The sequence below is a fragment of the Poecilia formosa genome, unplaced genomic scaffold, assembly GCF_000485575.1.
Source record: "Poecilia formosa unplaced genomic scaffold, Poecilia_formosa-5.1.2 Scaffold11, whole genome shotgun sequence".
NCBI classification, from domain to species: Eukaryota; Metazoa; Chordata; class Actinopteri; order Cyprinodontiformes; family Poeciliidae; genus Poecilia; species Poecilia formosa.
In genome coordinates this window covers 1,940,858-1,953,531 of record NW_006799950.1, presented here as the reverse complement: position 1 = coordinate 1,953,531, position 12,674 = coordinate 1,940,858, and the positions used below count along the sequence as shown (strand labels likewise).

Below are 12,674 nucleotides of genomic sequence, written 5' to 3'. Positions count from 1 at the left end.
AGAGAACAACCAGTTAATCTTTAATATTCACAAAAAAAAAACATGCCAATATGCACAATTGAGGTTTTAAAAATATATAATCTCTAGTAAAGAAGTTTTTTTTTTCTTTTTTTGGTAAACAAAGAAGCAGCTAATATTTACAAGCCCTACAGAAGTAACATTATTATATGTTCATGACACATCTTGTTTTTTTCTTCCACTGAGACATTAGGTAGAAAAGTGTAGCTGTAATTTGAATTTGCCAAATATTGAATCGCTTCTTATGTTAGAAAGCAGGAGCAGCTGAAACCCAAATTGCGCTTACCCCACCCCCCACCCCCTTCAGCAGCGGCTCCCCTCCGAGAGCCACTGCAGCAGAACCATTGATTGCTGTGATGAATAACGTCAGCGACCGGCTGATTGCTCAGCCGTGTCCTGCTCGGGCCACATGGGCTCGGATTAATGTCATTTGCACCGGGGATCCAACTTTAAGCCGCTTATTTCAATCGAACGCTTCGCCACTTTGATGCGGAATGATAGCTCGGCGAGTTGGGACTCTTTACAGTCGATTGTTGGTTTCAGCGCAACGAGGAGGGCTTGATCTCATCGTGAGATCACATCCTGCTGCAAACTCAGACGGCGGCTGTTTATAAATGTCATCTCAGCTCAACACATCATGGCACCCTGCTTTTGTTTGTCTAAATCAACCACGACTTTGGTGCCGTTCCTTCCTAATTAAGTCAGTTTTTTACAAATATGCCAACCTTGTGTTTAAAAAAAAAAAAAAAAACTGAACAAAACTCAGTTCCTTAAGTTAAGTGCCATGCAGTCAAATTTCTGTCAAACACTAATTTAAAAACAAGTTGCACTTTACAAGACGACAGCAGCAGAAAGACCTCCCACACACATTTTCTTGCTTGTAGTGGAATGAATTGCTTGTGGAAACAACTGCGCCGGTGAACCTGTGGGTGTGTGTAAGTGCAGCAGCGATCGGTCCGACCGACTGGGAGCGGGCTGCGGTGGAAAACCTCTCTGAAGTGCTTTTGGAGTTGGGCGTCGCAGAGTCAGTTGGGTGGCCCTCGCCACCTGCTCTCCAGCTGAGTCAGCCTGTCCTCTCTGCCCTGAACATGCTCCGCCCCCACTCTCTGAGCTGTTTCCATGGCAGCGATGTCGAGGTGGGCGTACCTAATGGAGTCATCTTCTGGGGAGGGGGGGGGGAATGTTTGGGTGTCATTTCACACAACATCCTTTAACTTATTGACAGACAAATTTAGAGAAACACACATTTGTTGACACTTGATTAGGCTGGACTTCTGTTCTGGTACTTAGGAAATAAATTTTCCATTTCTGTGTTGTTGTTTTTTAAATGACTTCTGAATTATTGCGTATAGTTTCACCTGTTGTAAATGTTGTTTTTTCACTTTAAATAGTAAAAATAAATTTTCACTTTTGCTATTAAAAGAGTATTAAATTTCTTCATGTGTCCCTTGCTAATTTAACTTAATTAGCATGTATCTTTAGCATGTATTTATGCACTTTTAATCAATGAGATGTTGATGTAAATGGAGTTTAGGGTTCTTGTATAAAATAGCGAGGGCACAATGCAGTTGGCAATCTGCTTTACTGCAGCTGACATTTCCTAACAAATCAATAATCAATTAACATCCACATGCGGTAATGCTTTGCAGGAAAAGCCAGGAGCGACAATGTGCATCCAGGAAAAGGGGAGAAAAAGAAAAGAAGACAAAAAGCAGTGATTTGTTTTGTTCTTACTGTGCCTATAGAGCTGCAGGAGGTCATGTCTCACAGCTCTGAATGGACTGGACTTGTGAGCTGAGCTGTGCAGGTTCAGCTGCAAGTACAGCAGCTCTGTGGTCGTGGCCTGAAGGGCAGTAGACGGGATGTTAATGTAGTTCCCACCGTAGTCTCTGTGAAGGCCAGCGGATGGAGACGGATGAGATTCTCGGACGGACGGGAACACAGCTGAAGAAAAACATGTAAACAAAGTTTGCATCGTTAATAATTAACTTATTAAAGATTGGGTTGTAGATGTAGTAAGTCGGGGGGGGAACGACGACCCAGACATGCTCTCCAACTTCCTCTGGAAACTCCCAGAGTAACATCTGATCAATCCCTGATCAAATGTCCGAATCACATAAACCGACTCCTTTCAATGCAGGGAAGCAGCAGCTCTATTTCAGCTCCTCAAGCTGTCTCTGACCCTGAACTCAGTATTTTATTTCAGAAAATTAACACAAAAAATATTTCCATTTAACCAAAAAAAAAAAAAGACTTTTTACTCACCACATGCTGATATCGTTCTGAGCGTACTAAGCGTTAGGGGAGGAAGTGGAGGAGGAGCTGACGGTGGTGAACCAGACGACATCCTATCCAGACCTTTGACCTCAACGCCCTCACCGTCTCCGAGTTTCTCTCCTGCACGAGAGTTTGTCAACAGTTTGTGACATCCATTTTGGATTGAGGTCATTGAACACAGCCATGAAATAATAGAAGGTTTTATTAAAATGAAGTGCAGCTTTTAAAAAAAAATCTTTTCTCTTAATATAATCAAAAACAAGTAAATATGTTAGAGTACATAAACGGGAAAATATTTGTCTTGCAGTTCATGCTACGCACCTTGTGTCTTGGTAGAAAAGACAGAAGAAAGATCTGTTAATAAGGAGCCATGTTCCTAGAAGAAATGGATTGAGATGAAAAGAAAAGCATGTTAGAAGAAATTGGGAGAAACACGCATCATGCCATCAACGGCAAAGTAAAAGACAATTTCCATTGTTTTACAAATAAAAATCTCAAAAGTGTGGCATACACTTTTGTATGCCACATGTTGTTGATTACCCTAAATGAAATTCAACAACATATCACTTTCAAAATGTTATTACAGATCATCTGAAAAGTGTGCAGCTGTATTCAACCCCTCTACTCTGATGCCCCAAATTAAAATCCACAGAAACCAAATGCCATTTGAAGTACTCTCTTCAGTAGACAGAGAATACTTGTTTTGAGTAATTTAATCTGAGTTAATGGATCCAGTTGTTCTTTGAAGGCGTCCAAGGTTTGTTAGATACAAGGTTCCCAAATGTTTCCACGCCACGGCCCCTGAATGCCATTAGCTTGTGGCCGGGCCCCCATTTACAAACCCCATACGTCGCCCACCACGAGACGTAATGACGGCAGCATCATCATCTTAGTTTTGTCTCAGGGTATGATACCATTCAGGAAACATTAAAAAAAAGACTGGACTAATGCGATACTTTTCCACTTGATGGACTCGATGGTGTTTGAGCCTCTGCAGAAAAGCTTTTTTAACTTTGTGTTGAGTTTTTTTTTGTTGTTGTTTTTATGTGGCTCATATATTCTGTCTGAAACGAAGTAAATAATGATGATGAGTCAGAGGCCTGAAGTACAGGCTGAACGACGTGCAAGAGCATCTTTCATCATCATTTAGGGTGATTACTTATCAGAGCTTTTTTTTTTTACACTCTTTGAAGCTGTGGTGTAATGTAATATAAACCAAACAGAGCAGACAGACGAGCACTTTAGTCGAGGCAGTAAATTGTTTTTTCCTCATACTCAGTCGGCTAGACGGACAGTAGGAGGGAGACAACTGCTGCAGACAAAGAGGCTTCAAAATGAATTAATAGAGGAGCAACAGTGAGGAAGAGGAGGGCAGGAGGTGAAGAAGAGAGGATGCTACAGAGTTGAGAGGCGGCGCTTCAGAGGTGGCAGACGGGAGACAAAAGGGTGGCAGCCCACTCCTGGAGAAGTGTCTGACAGCGAGCCAGTTTCACCATTTTCTCCTCCCCACAGCCTGTAATAAGGCAACCAGCCAGGTCTTCAGTTACATCATGTGTCACAGTTTGTCTTTAGAGACTGTACGCCGCTTACGGAGTCGGGATGCGAAGGTTTGTTTCATTCTGACAAAGATCTGACACTTGAGGAACGAGAAACAAAGAAAAGTCATCCGTGTTTCATTCGGCAGGACTTTCTGGCAGTTTCATCACCTCTCATTTACTCCATCAGTCACCTTTTGCTTCTCCTCACACATGTTCGGTTTAACAAACAGAAAACGCACGTTCACACAAATGATTAGGGGGGGAAATTAATTAATTAAAAAAACTCGCCGCGCTTCCGCTCTGATGAGTTTTCTCGGCAACAAGAAGAAGCGTCTGTCCACAAACCCAGCGGAGAATTAATTAGCCGCAGCGCGGGGGATGTCGTCCGGGAGCTTTTCAGGTTTCAGACAAACATATGAAAGAGAAAACAACACGGACCAGCAGGCGGGCTGGTGATGGACACCTACACTAATAATAATAGGCCTCTTGCTTCTGTGCTTCAGCTCAGTTACCTCAGAGCATTAAAAATACTTGGCTTTGTTTTACTGTCACCTCTGTGCGGAGCTTGGATCTACTCAGCATGTGTCTCTACCCACAGTTCTCTGACCAAAGACATCCAAAGTCATTCGGACCTGATAGTTGTATGTCCAAACTTTTAGTGTGAGAATCAAACATCCCTGGAAGCAGGACAGACATGTAGACTAAGAGACAGGCTATCAAGTCAGGAAACGCAAATATTTGCCAGTCCCCGTCTCTTTCCTCATGCATTTCTTATCCCGACCTGAAATCAGACAGCAGATTGACACCAAAGAGTCGCCCCTGTTTCCTCACAGCAGATAACATGTAATCTGTGTTTCTGGGGGGGGTTTTGGAGCGCTGGGACTACTTCGACACTCTGTATCTAACTAAATGCTGCCCACGTTGCTTTAACATGCACTCCACCACCTACAAGATGTTTTATCTCATGTTTACTCCTTTAGTTTTCTTGCAGCTGATCTGATGTTTGAACTTATTGAATCTGATATTGAACTGGCTGCAGGGAGTGTAGGTGATGGTCGTCTTTAGTGATGATAGCATTTTAGCTTCCATTCCTACTTGTATCAAAACAATTCAGTTAAAACTTCAAGAAAGGTCACTGTTGTTCAATTTAAGGATTTAGCTTGTTGAATGTAAACAAATGACTTTTTGTTATTTTGAATTTAGAACAAAAAGCAGCTCGCTGTTATTTCTTGTTACTCAAAGATTTTCTTCTCTTATCTCAAAGGCTTCTTCAACTCTGGTTATAAGACCCGAGTCTCGTATGTCTTTAACTCGTGAGATTTTGAGCACCCGTGTAGTGCAACAGGAGTAAGAGGGATTTTTTTGCAATAAAAGGGAAGCTCATCAGAGATCAACGGAGCTAAATGCGGCATAATCCTGAAAGAAAACTGGTTAGAGGCAGCAGAAGACTTAAGACTGGGTTGGATTGGTAGAGACCAGACCAACGTATTGAGTCAGAGGGGCTGAATACAAATGCACTACGCGTGTTTCAGACTGTGGTTTGTCAAACACTTTTAAAATATGCAGTATAGCATATTTTTCTTTCAAATGAATGCATTTAATTCCAACCATCATGCAAATATTCCAATTAAATGCACTAAAGTTTGTGATTGCAATGTGACAAAACGTGGAAAAAGTTCAATAATTGTCCAAGGCACCGTGTTATTGTGATGTGTAAGGAAAATGGTGAATGCAAATGAAGATATATAGAAGTAGTTTAAATGGCTTTTTATGATTTTCTTTTTCTATCCAGGCTTACTCGTGTTAATTTCGCAGCGTCTCTTGAGAAGCAATCTCCGCCTCATCTACCTGGTTCTCCTTTTTTTTTTAATTAACGTCCTAAGAAATAAACGGCTGGCTCCGTTTCATCGTTTAGTGGCAAAGCGGATCTCAGAAGGAGAAAATGAGAAAGTTCGAGCCTCCTGGTACCTGCGTTTCTGCTGGAACCGAGCTGCTTGAGGCCGCCTGGCCCCCGGGTGTGGACCCTCCTTCACTGTCCACAGGTGGCGCCCTCTCACTGCCCCAGGAGTGTGAGCACTGCTTCATCCACTGACACTGAGCCCTCAGCTTACTGGGACCTCTCATTAACATCTGTTCCTGACCGGCGCAGGCCTTGCCTCCCAGGTCTAGTGGGGCTTTCTGTGCGGACGGTTCCCTCAGCGTCAGGGCCTGAAGAAGACTCCTGGGGGTGTCATACCACTGTCTGAGCAGGCTGGGGATCTGGTACTCGGTGCTGTGTCTGCGAGATGCTTGGGAGGCGCACCTGGATGGGCACGTGCGCTCCGGAACGACCGTGGGCTGAAAAGGTGATGAAGGAGGCATTGGAGGAGGTGAAGAAGGGGGACTGAAAGGAGCAGGAGGGCTGATCACTGACTCATCGTCTTCTCCTCCTCCTGCTGCTCCTCCTCCTTGGCTGGCCATGTCCAGACTCCCGTTGCATGAAGAATAGCTCCCAGAATACGATGACTGACTGCCTGTCGCTATTCCAATCCCACTGTCTAAGGAGCTCTGGCGGTCGCAGTCATTAAGCCCCCGAGGTTGGCGCTGCACAGAAGACTGATGGCTCCCTGAGCCGTCCCTGGCAGCGCCGTACAGTCTGTCGTCTGACCGGGTCAAAGCCTTCAGCGTGGAGGAGCTCGACGACATCTCGTTGGAAAGGTGGGATCTGACCGAGGGCTCCACCCAGAACGGAAACCTGTGTCCGTAACTTGCATCCGACTGGCTGGATGAGGAGCTGGAGAAGCTGTGGTCGTCCCCGGCAACAGACGTGCTGCAGCTGTAAGTGGAGGCTGGAGAGGAGAAGAAAGCCAACAGGTTTAGATGAAGAGGTGGGTAACCACACCGACTGAGAGAAAAGTAAACACTGATGCTGTTTTCAAATGACTGATCCTGCAGAATGAAGTTCAACTCTTGTCATTTACACACCCTCCGGTGTTCAGATTCAGCTGTTTATCGGATGCACTCTCAGTTGGGCTGCATTTTCCGCTAAGTACATTTTGCATTGCCATGTACAGTTATTTTTATATGTACATATGTTTGTAGTTGTGGTTTCTTGGTTTTTATTTCCACTTTCTGCAGGTCTAGAGGGAGACTTCAAGGTTTTGACTTGTGTTCTCCCTCTGTGCTTCTTTCTTTCCCCTCCTTCTGTCTCCTTTCCTTTTAATTATTTTCTTCTTTTCTTTGTCCATTACATTTCAGATAAACTCAAAGAAATTTCTATTTTAAGTTTCATCAAGTAGCCCATCATAGCAAAAGCCATAAGGCTCCGCTTGTGGAAGTAAATCTGTTGGGCCTCACCTTGACACAAAAACAAAGTACAACAACAACAGACAGGATAGGTTAGAAAAAAGAAACTAGAACTGCCGTCATTTGCTGCACTGATTTATAATTTACCCCCTAAACTTTCACTGCGTCTCCAGAGACAATCAGTGCAAATTAATTGCAGGACGTCTTCAGATGACTAACACACACATAATTCAGACAAAAACGTCTCCACAGTCTGCGGATGGACAGATGATGAATGGATTAGCGATATGTAGAACGGTATGAATGTCAGAGTTGCATCCTAAGCTCCAAAACAGCTCATGAGCTGTTGGTTTAAAACCCAAAGGGAAGGTTTACAGCAGGACTTACATGAGCTGCTGGCCAGACTGCACTGAGACAACATGCTGAGTCTCTTCTCCAGCTCGCAGGTCTCCTGGCTGATCCGTTTCTCTGCGGAGGCGGGGTCCGCATCCCGACCTGCTGTTTATGCAGCAAAAGAACAAAAGAATAATGAGAAGAAAGCTCCAACTGATACAGGACAACTCACTCTGGTCTTTGGGTGATTTTTTTATTATTTATTTTTTTTAGATGCTTCTCTACACACCTGAAGCAAATGAACAGCTCATCACCAGACCTCTGCACAACAGGACTGCATGCAGAGGAGGTAATGAAGCCATTTGATTCATGTGTTTGGGGGCAGGGATTCATCAAACAGAGGCAGGAAGACCACAGTTGGTAGCTGCTGGGTTAGAAGCTGCAAAAACGTCTGGGACTGGGTTCAAAGTTCACCTTCTGGAAAATTAGCTTCACCAAACACAAAGGAATGATTGAAATCAAAGCACAGTTCCCCAGTCAAAGTCCAGACCTAAATCCAGTTAATAATCTGTGGTGAGATGGGAAACTTCATGTTGACTCTGAGATGAAGGCGGGATGCCAGGATGGGAGAAACTTCAGTCTCCAGATATGCAAAGCTGCTAGATAAGTGTTGACTCAGGGGAGCAGAACACGACTGGACTACATTTTTTTTTTTGAAAACCATGGAGTCTTTTTTTTCTTTCACATCACAGTTATACACTAATTCATGTTGGTCTCACGTGAAATATACATAAAAAAAACTAATTTATTGTAGCATAGCAAAATGTTCAAAGCGCCATGTGTCAACCACACTAAAGCAAAACTGAAAGGATATTCAGCACTTTGCTCAATTTAAAAAGCTTAAATGACTAGAATGAAATGTTACCACTGCAGACTGTATTACAACAGTATAACAAATGTTGTTTTTTTATCTTTATTCATATTGTGGCCTTCCAGTCCATATTACCTCTTTATCACTATGATTCCACAAGATCGTGTAGCTTTACCTTCTTTGACAAAATCAATTTTTTTTTCCCAATGTATTAAGTGTTTCAATAAAGTTAAGGCTAAAGTTGAGAAGTTACATCATTCTTCTAAAATATTGCTCCACTGAGTGTAAATGTGACAAATACCAGCATGTCCCAACTAATAACCATCTAATTTAGACTAAAACATGAAGTAAAACCCAACTAATTACACAACTAATCCCTGACACACACACACATGCTGAGCCGTGCCTGTGAGCTCACGCTGCTGCAGGTCACAGAGCGTACGTGTCATCAGCCTCCTGGATCTTGTGCCTCTGGACGGCAGCTACTGCTGCAGATCAGATGCCAGTTTTCTTCACTACGCTATGCAAAGGGGTCGGGTAACATCTGCTAACTTCGCTGCTTAACGCTAATTATAGCTTATTCTCAGCACCGCGTGATGTAGGACTCAGAGAACACTGATTCAAGGTGGGTTGACACTTAAATCTAGAACAAAAATATTTACTCTCTTTGGAAGTTTGCTCAGCTTTTTATCTTTTTTTTTTACAATATTCAAAATTGCTGGGATAAATAATCAGTTATACTTATCAAAAATAAAAATAAGGAATAGATAAATACTTAGATAGATTCTTAGACTAGATAAAGTGCCATGCAAATGCTGGCAATTTGAAATATTTCACTCATTGTACAATAAATCTGTAAATATACTTTCACTTTCAGAAGTTAGTACCAAAAATCTGTAACTTTTTAATGACGTTTCCAATAGTTTGAGAAGCACCTGAATATTTCAAAATCATCCTGCAAAGTCTGCATGTTATTTGGCTGAAGAAGAAAAAAAAGGCTTCGCTCTCACAATGTTAAATGCCTCTTTTGCATTTTAGCAACCATTCTAAACATAATGTATGTGCATGAAACCAAACTTAGTTGTGAGAGAATCAGCAGAAAAGCACATGCTGACCTGCAGCAGTTTGATACCGTGTTGATCTATTACAAGCAGAATAAAACACATTTTAAAATACACGGAGCACATTCAGCACTCATTTTGGATTGAAAGATTAAAAAAAAAACTGTACTTTTTGTCTTAAATTTTTTTAAGAAGAAGTGAAAACACTTCCTCTGTCGCTATTTAGTTTTTGTGGGTGACAACAAAACAACTCCTAATGCCTCCTGAGACCTTGTGAGCAAATTGAACCATCTGTGTGTTTATTTCTCCTCCGTTACAGATGCTCAGAGCAAGTTTAGCACCAAAAACACTACAAACGCTTAAACTCGGGAAGGTTGGTTGTAACACATAGTGCTAAATCTGTGCTGGCGTCACCACGGAGCTCCTTAGTGTGTCAATCAGCTCCTGAGGCCCCCCTCCTGTGCAATCAACAATATGTTTCAATTGCACATCAGTCACGCACAGAAACACAACCCCTTAATCTCCCTGCTGACACGCGGGGGGGTTGTGTTTCCGTTTGCATGGCGCCTCGACACAAATGCTACATGTGTGCAACCGAACATGCAGTAAACCTCCGTCACAGGACACATGAGGTCACATACCGAAGAGACTGAAGGTCTTTAGCAGAAAAGTGTGTTTCCCTGTTAAAAGCCTGTTTTTTTTTTTTTGTTTGTTTGTTTGTTGTTTTGGTAGAAAATTATTTCCTTCAGCATTTAGCAACATGTTTCATGACTATGTTGCTCTTGCAACAAAGTCATGAAACATTAATCAATAATCTGATGTGTAATAGCGGCAAAATGTAACGTTGTTGACTGTGTGTTCTACGACTTTGTATTTTTGTGTTTTTATGATGTAAAGCACTTTGAAATGCCTTGGTGCTGAAAGGTGCTATACAAATAAAATTTGATTGATTAATTTAATGAGAGGCTGATGAACTAAAGTGAGAAAAACATCAGAGTAGAAAAATGTAAAAAAAATAACGCTGTGGTAACGTTGTCTCACAATGTGCAGTCTTAAACTAAAAACTAAACATTTTGAGTCAATTTTACATCATGGCACCTTAATATTTATTCATATATAGGAACAACCATGACGTTACAAAACTGGGAATTGTTTTATTTCCTAAAAGAAAAGGACACAGAGCGTTACCATGGATCCTGCCAAGAGGCAGAAAATGGTGACGAAGGTGGGAGACGATGCTGAAAGATTACCACAGAAGAAGACATAGATAGTTTAAGCGCATGCACAGAGCCGACCCAATGTGTAAGTAAACTTTGCAACTAGTTAGGGCCTGAGGCTGGTTTAATATGCACAGAACAGGTTAACAAATGTGCATTAATGTAATTTGAATTTACATCACCAGAATCCAAATGTATTACTAATTCAATCACTTCCATTGCTTACTGTGCCTGACCTATGGTTTACACTTTAGCCCTGTGTATTTGTTAGTGTTCAGTTGGAGGGATGTTTTTTTTTTGTTGTTTTTTTTTTTTTTCCTGTTTGCTTTTGAACAGCTTTTGTTTGTCTGTTTGTTTGTTTTATTTTTGCTTGACTCTCCTAAATGTATAATTATGATGATGGGTGCACCTGGAAGTGAGCTCCCAAAGGAAAGTCCTCTGAGGGCCTCATACACAGTTTGGCGTTTACAATTACCCCAAAATAGATTTTTTTAAATTCTCTATGTAATTGTACAATGAATTAAATGTGGAAGAACTGCTTTTGAGAACTATTGCTAACAGTTCTTTCTAGAAATTTCTCATTTCTCATCTTGCTCATAAATTTTGGACCAGTTTATTTTCATCCTTACTAATTTGTGTTCTTTTTATGTAGGAGATAATTTATCGCTCACCTGGCTGGTTGGTCGACACGCCATGCAGGGCTCGGCTGGGGGAGATTCCTCTGACGATGCAGTCAAATAAGAAACTGATCTGCTCTCCTTCTGAGCAAGACAGGAAGAACACACCGGCCCCTGGGACACAGATGAATAAAAAGGAGTTTTTGTGAAGGTTAGGTTGTGTTTTGAGCCAGCGGCAGCCCTTCCTCAGAAAGGTTGAGCTCGCAGTCAGTCTGCTGAAGCCCACACAGCGCAAACTGCAACAGAAACGTACAATAAACAGAGCAAAAGCAAAATAGAAATCATGACGTGTGGAAGGAGTGCATCAAAGAAAGAAGAGAGTGAATCTGTAGATTAGTTAAAGATAAATATATATCCATAAAACATTGGTTTTGTAAAGCTGCTTATAATGGAAAAAAGAATCTCAGATGGGAATCGTTTTATTTTTTTAAATAACATCTCAGTCATGCTTCGGCGGTGCTGTTACAGTCAGCAACTTTATCTCACGCTGTAAACTTTTGATTGAAATAGCATCAAAGCCGATCGAAACATGTTTTCAAAGTTCGGAGTTCAGTAATTGAGTTTCTCACTTGAATCGTCGTTCGGCTTTAATGTGGTGCGAGTGTCTCTGATTCATTAGTTCAGCTTATTGAGATGTTGAGACTGCTCAGCATAAGCAAAAGGCTCAGTGATTTAGAGAAACATCCAGTTTTAGCTGCGGCGAAAGAGACGCATCTATGATGCGAGACCCTTTGGCAATCACATGAATCCTGAAAGAAGTTAAACGTAGCAAATGCAAAACAGACAATCCAGTAATGACTCTTTGAGAAGCAGCCGTCATCTGATTACCATAGCTTCTGTTAATACACATTGCTCCGACTCTGAATACATTTTAGGTAATGTCATTGAGACATTTTAAACAAAAGCACCATAAGATGTCTGAAAGAAAAAATAATAAGTATATCCAATGGAAAAGTCTGTTTTCTGCTCAAGGTTACAGATTTATTCTCACAAATACACCAAATGTGGCCTCCACGCTTATCGACAAAAACCCTTCAAATGAATCAGGATTTTATTTATTTATTTATTTATTTATTTTTTTTTTATCACAGTAGATTGATCTCATATCAATCAGAGAGTTTGGGAATTTTTCTAACGAGGATGCAAAGAGCTTTTGTGTAGTTTGTCAAAGTTTCAGCTGAAGATGAACCATAGTTTAGAGGCTGCTGTCTTCCATCCATTGCCTGAATTATGGAGATCATCAAAAATCTGACTTATTTGAATGGCATGTTTTCTGGTCTTTTCTATTGTGAAGAGTGGCTAAGAGAAATGTGCTTCTCTTAGCCACACACACACACACACACACACACACACACCCACACACACACACACACACACACACACACACACACATATAT

At 41.6% G+C, this 12,674-nt stretch overlaps 1 protein-coding gene across 2 annotated transcripts in view; it reads right to left on the bottom strand.

The window, feature by feature from the left end:
• Nucleotides 1-120: 120 nt before the first annotated feature.
• Nucleotides 121-12,674, bottom strand: part of LOC103132182 (protein Dok-7-like) — a 22,252-nt gene continuing 9,698 nt past the window's right edge. Inside the window, exons 6-12 of one of the 2 annotated variants that reach the window (XM_007543946.2) lie at nt 11,272-11,391; nt 7,506-7,616; nt 5,802-6,661; nt 2,617-2,671; nt 2,284-2,415; nt 1,753-1,962; nt 121-1,180 (exon numbers count right to left, since the gene is read on the bottom strand). In XM_007543946.2, the coding sequence (XP_007544008.1) occupies nt 1,044-1,180; nt 1,753-1,962; nt 2,284-2,415; nt 2,617-2,671; nt 5,802-6,661; nt 7,506-7,616; nt 11,272-11,391 (1,625 nt within the window). In that variant the 3' untranslated portion in view covers nt 121-1,043. The remainder of the gene's footprint in view (nt 1,181-1,752; nt 1,963-2,283; nt 2,416-2,616; nt 2,672-5,801; nt 6,662-7,505; nt 7,617-11,271; nt 11,392-12,674) is intronic. The other variant, XM_016666718.1, reaches the window with a different exon arrangement.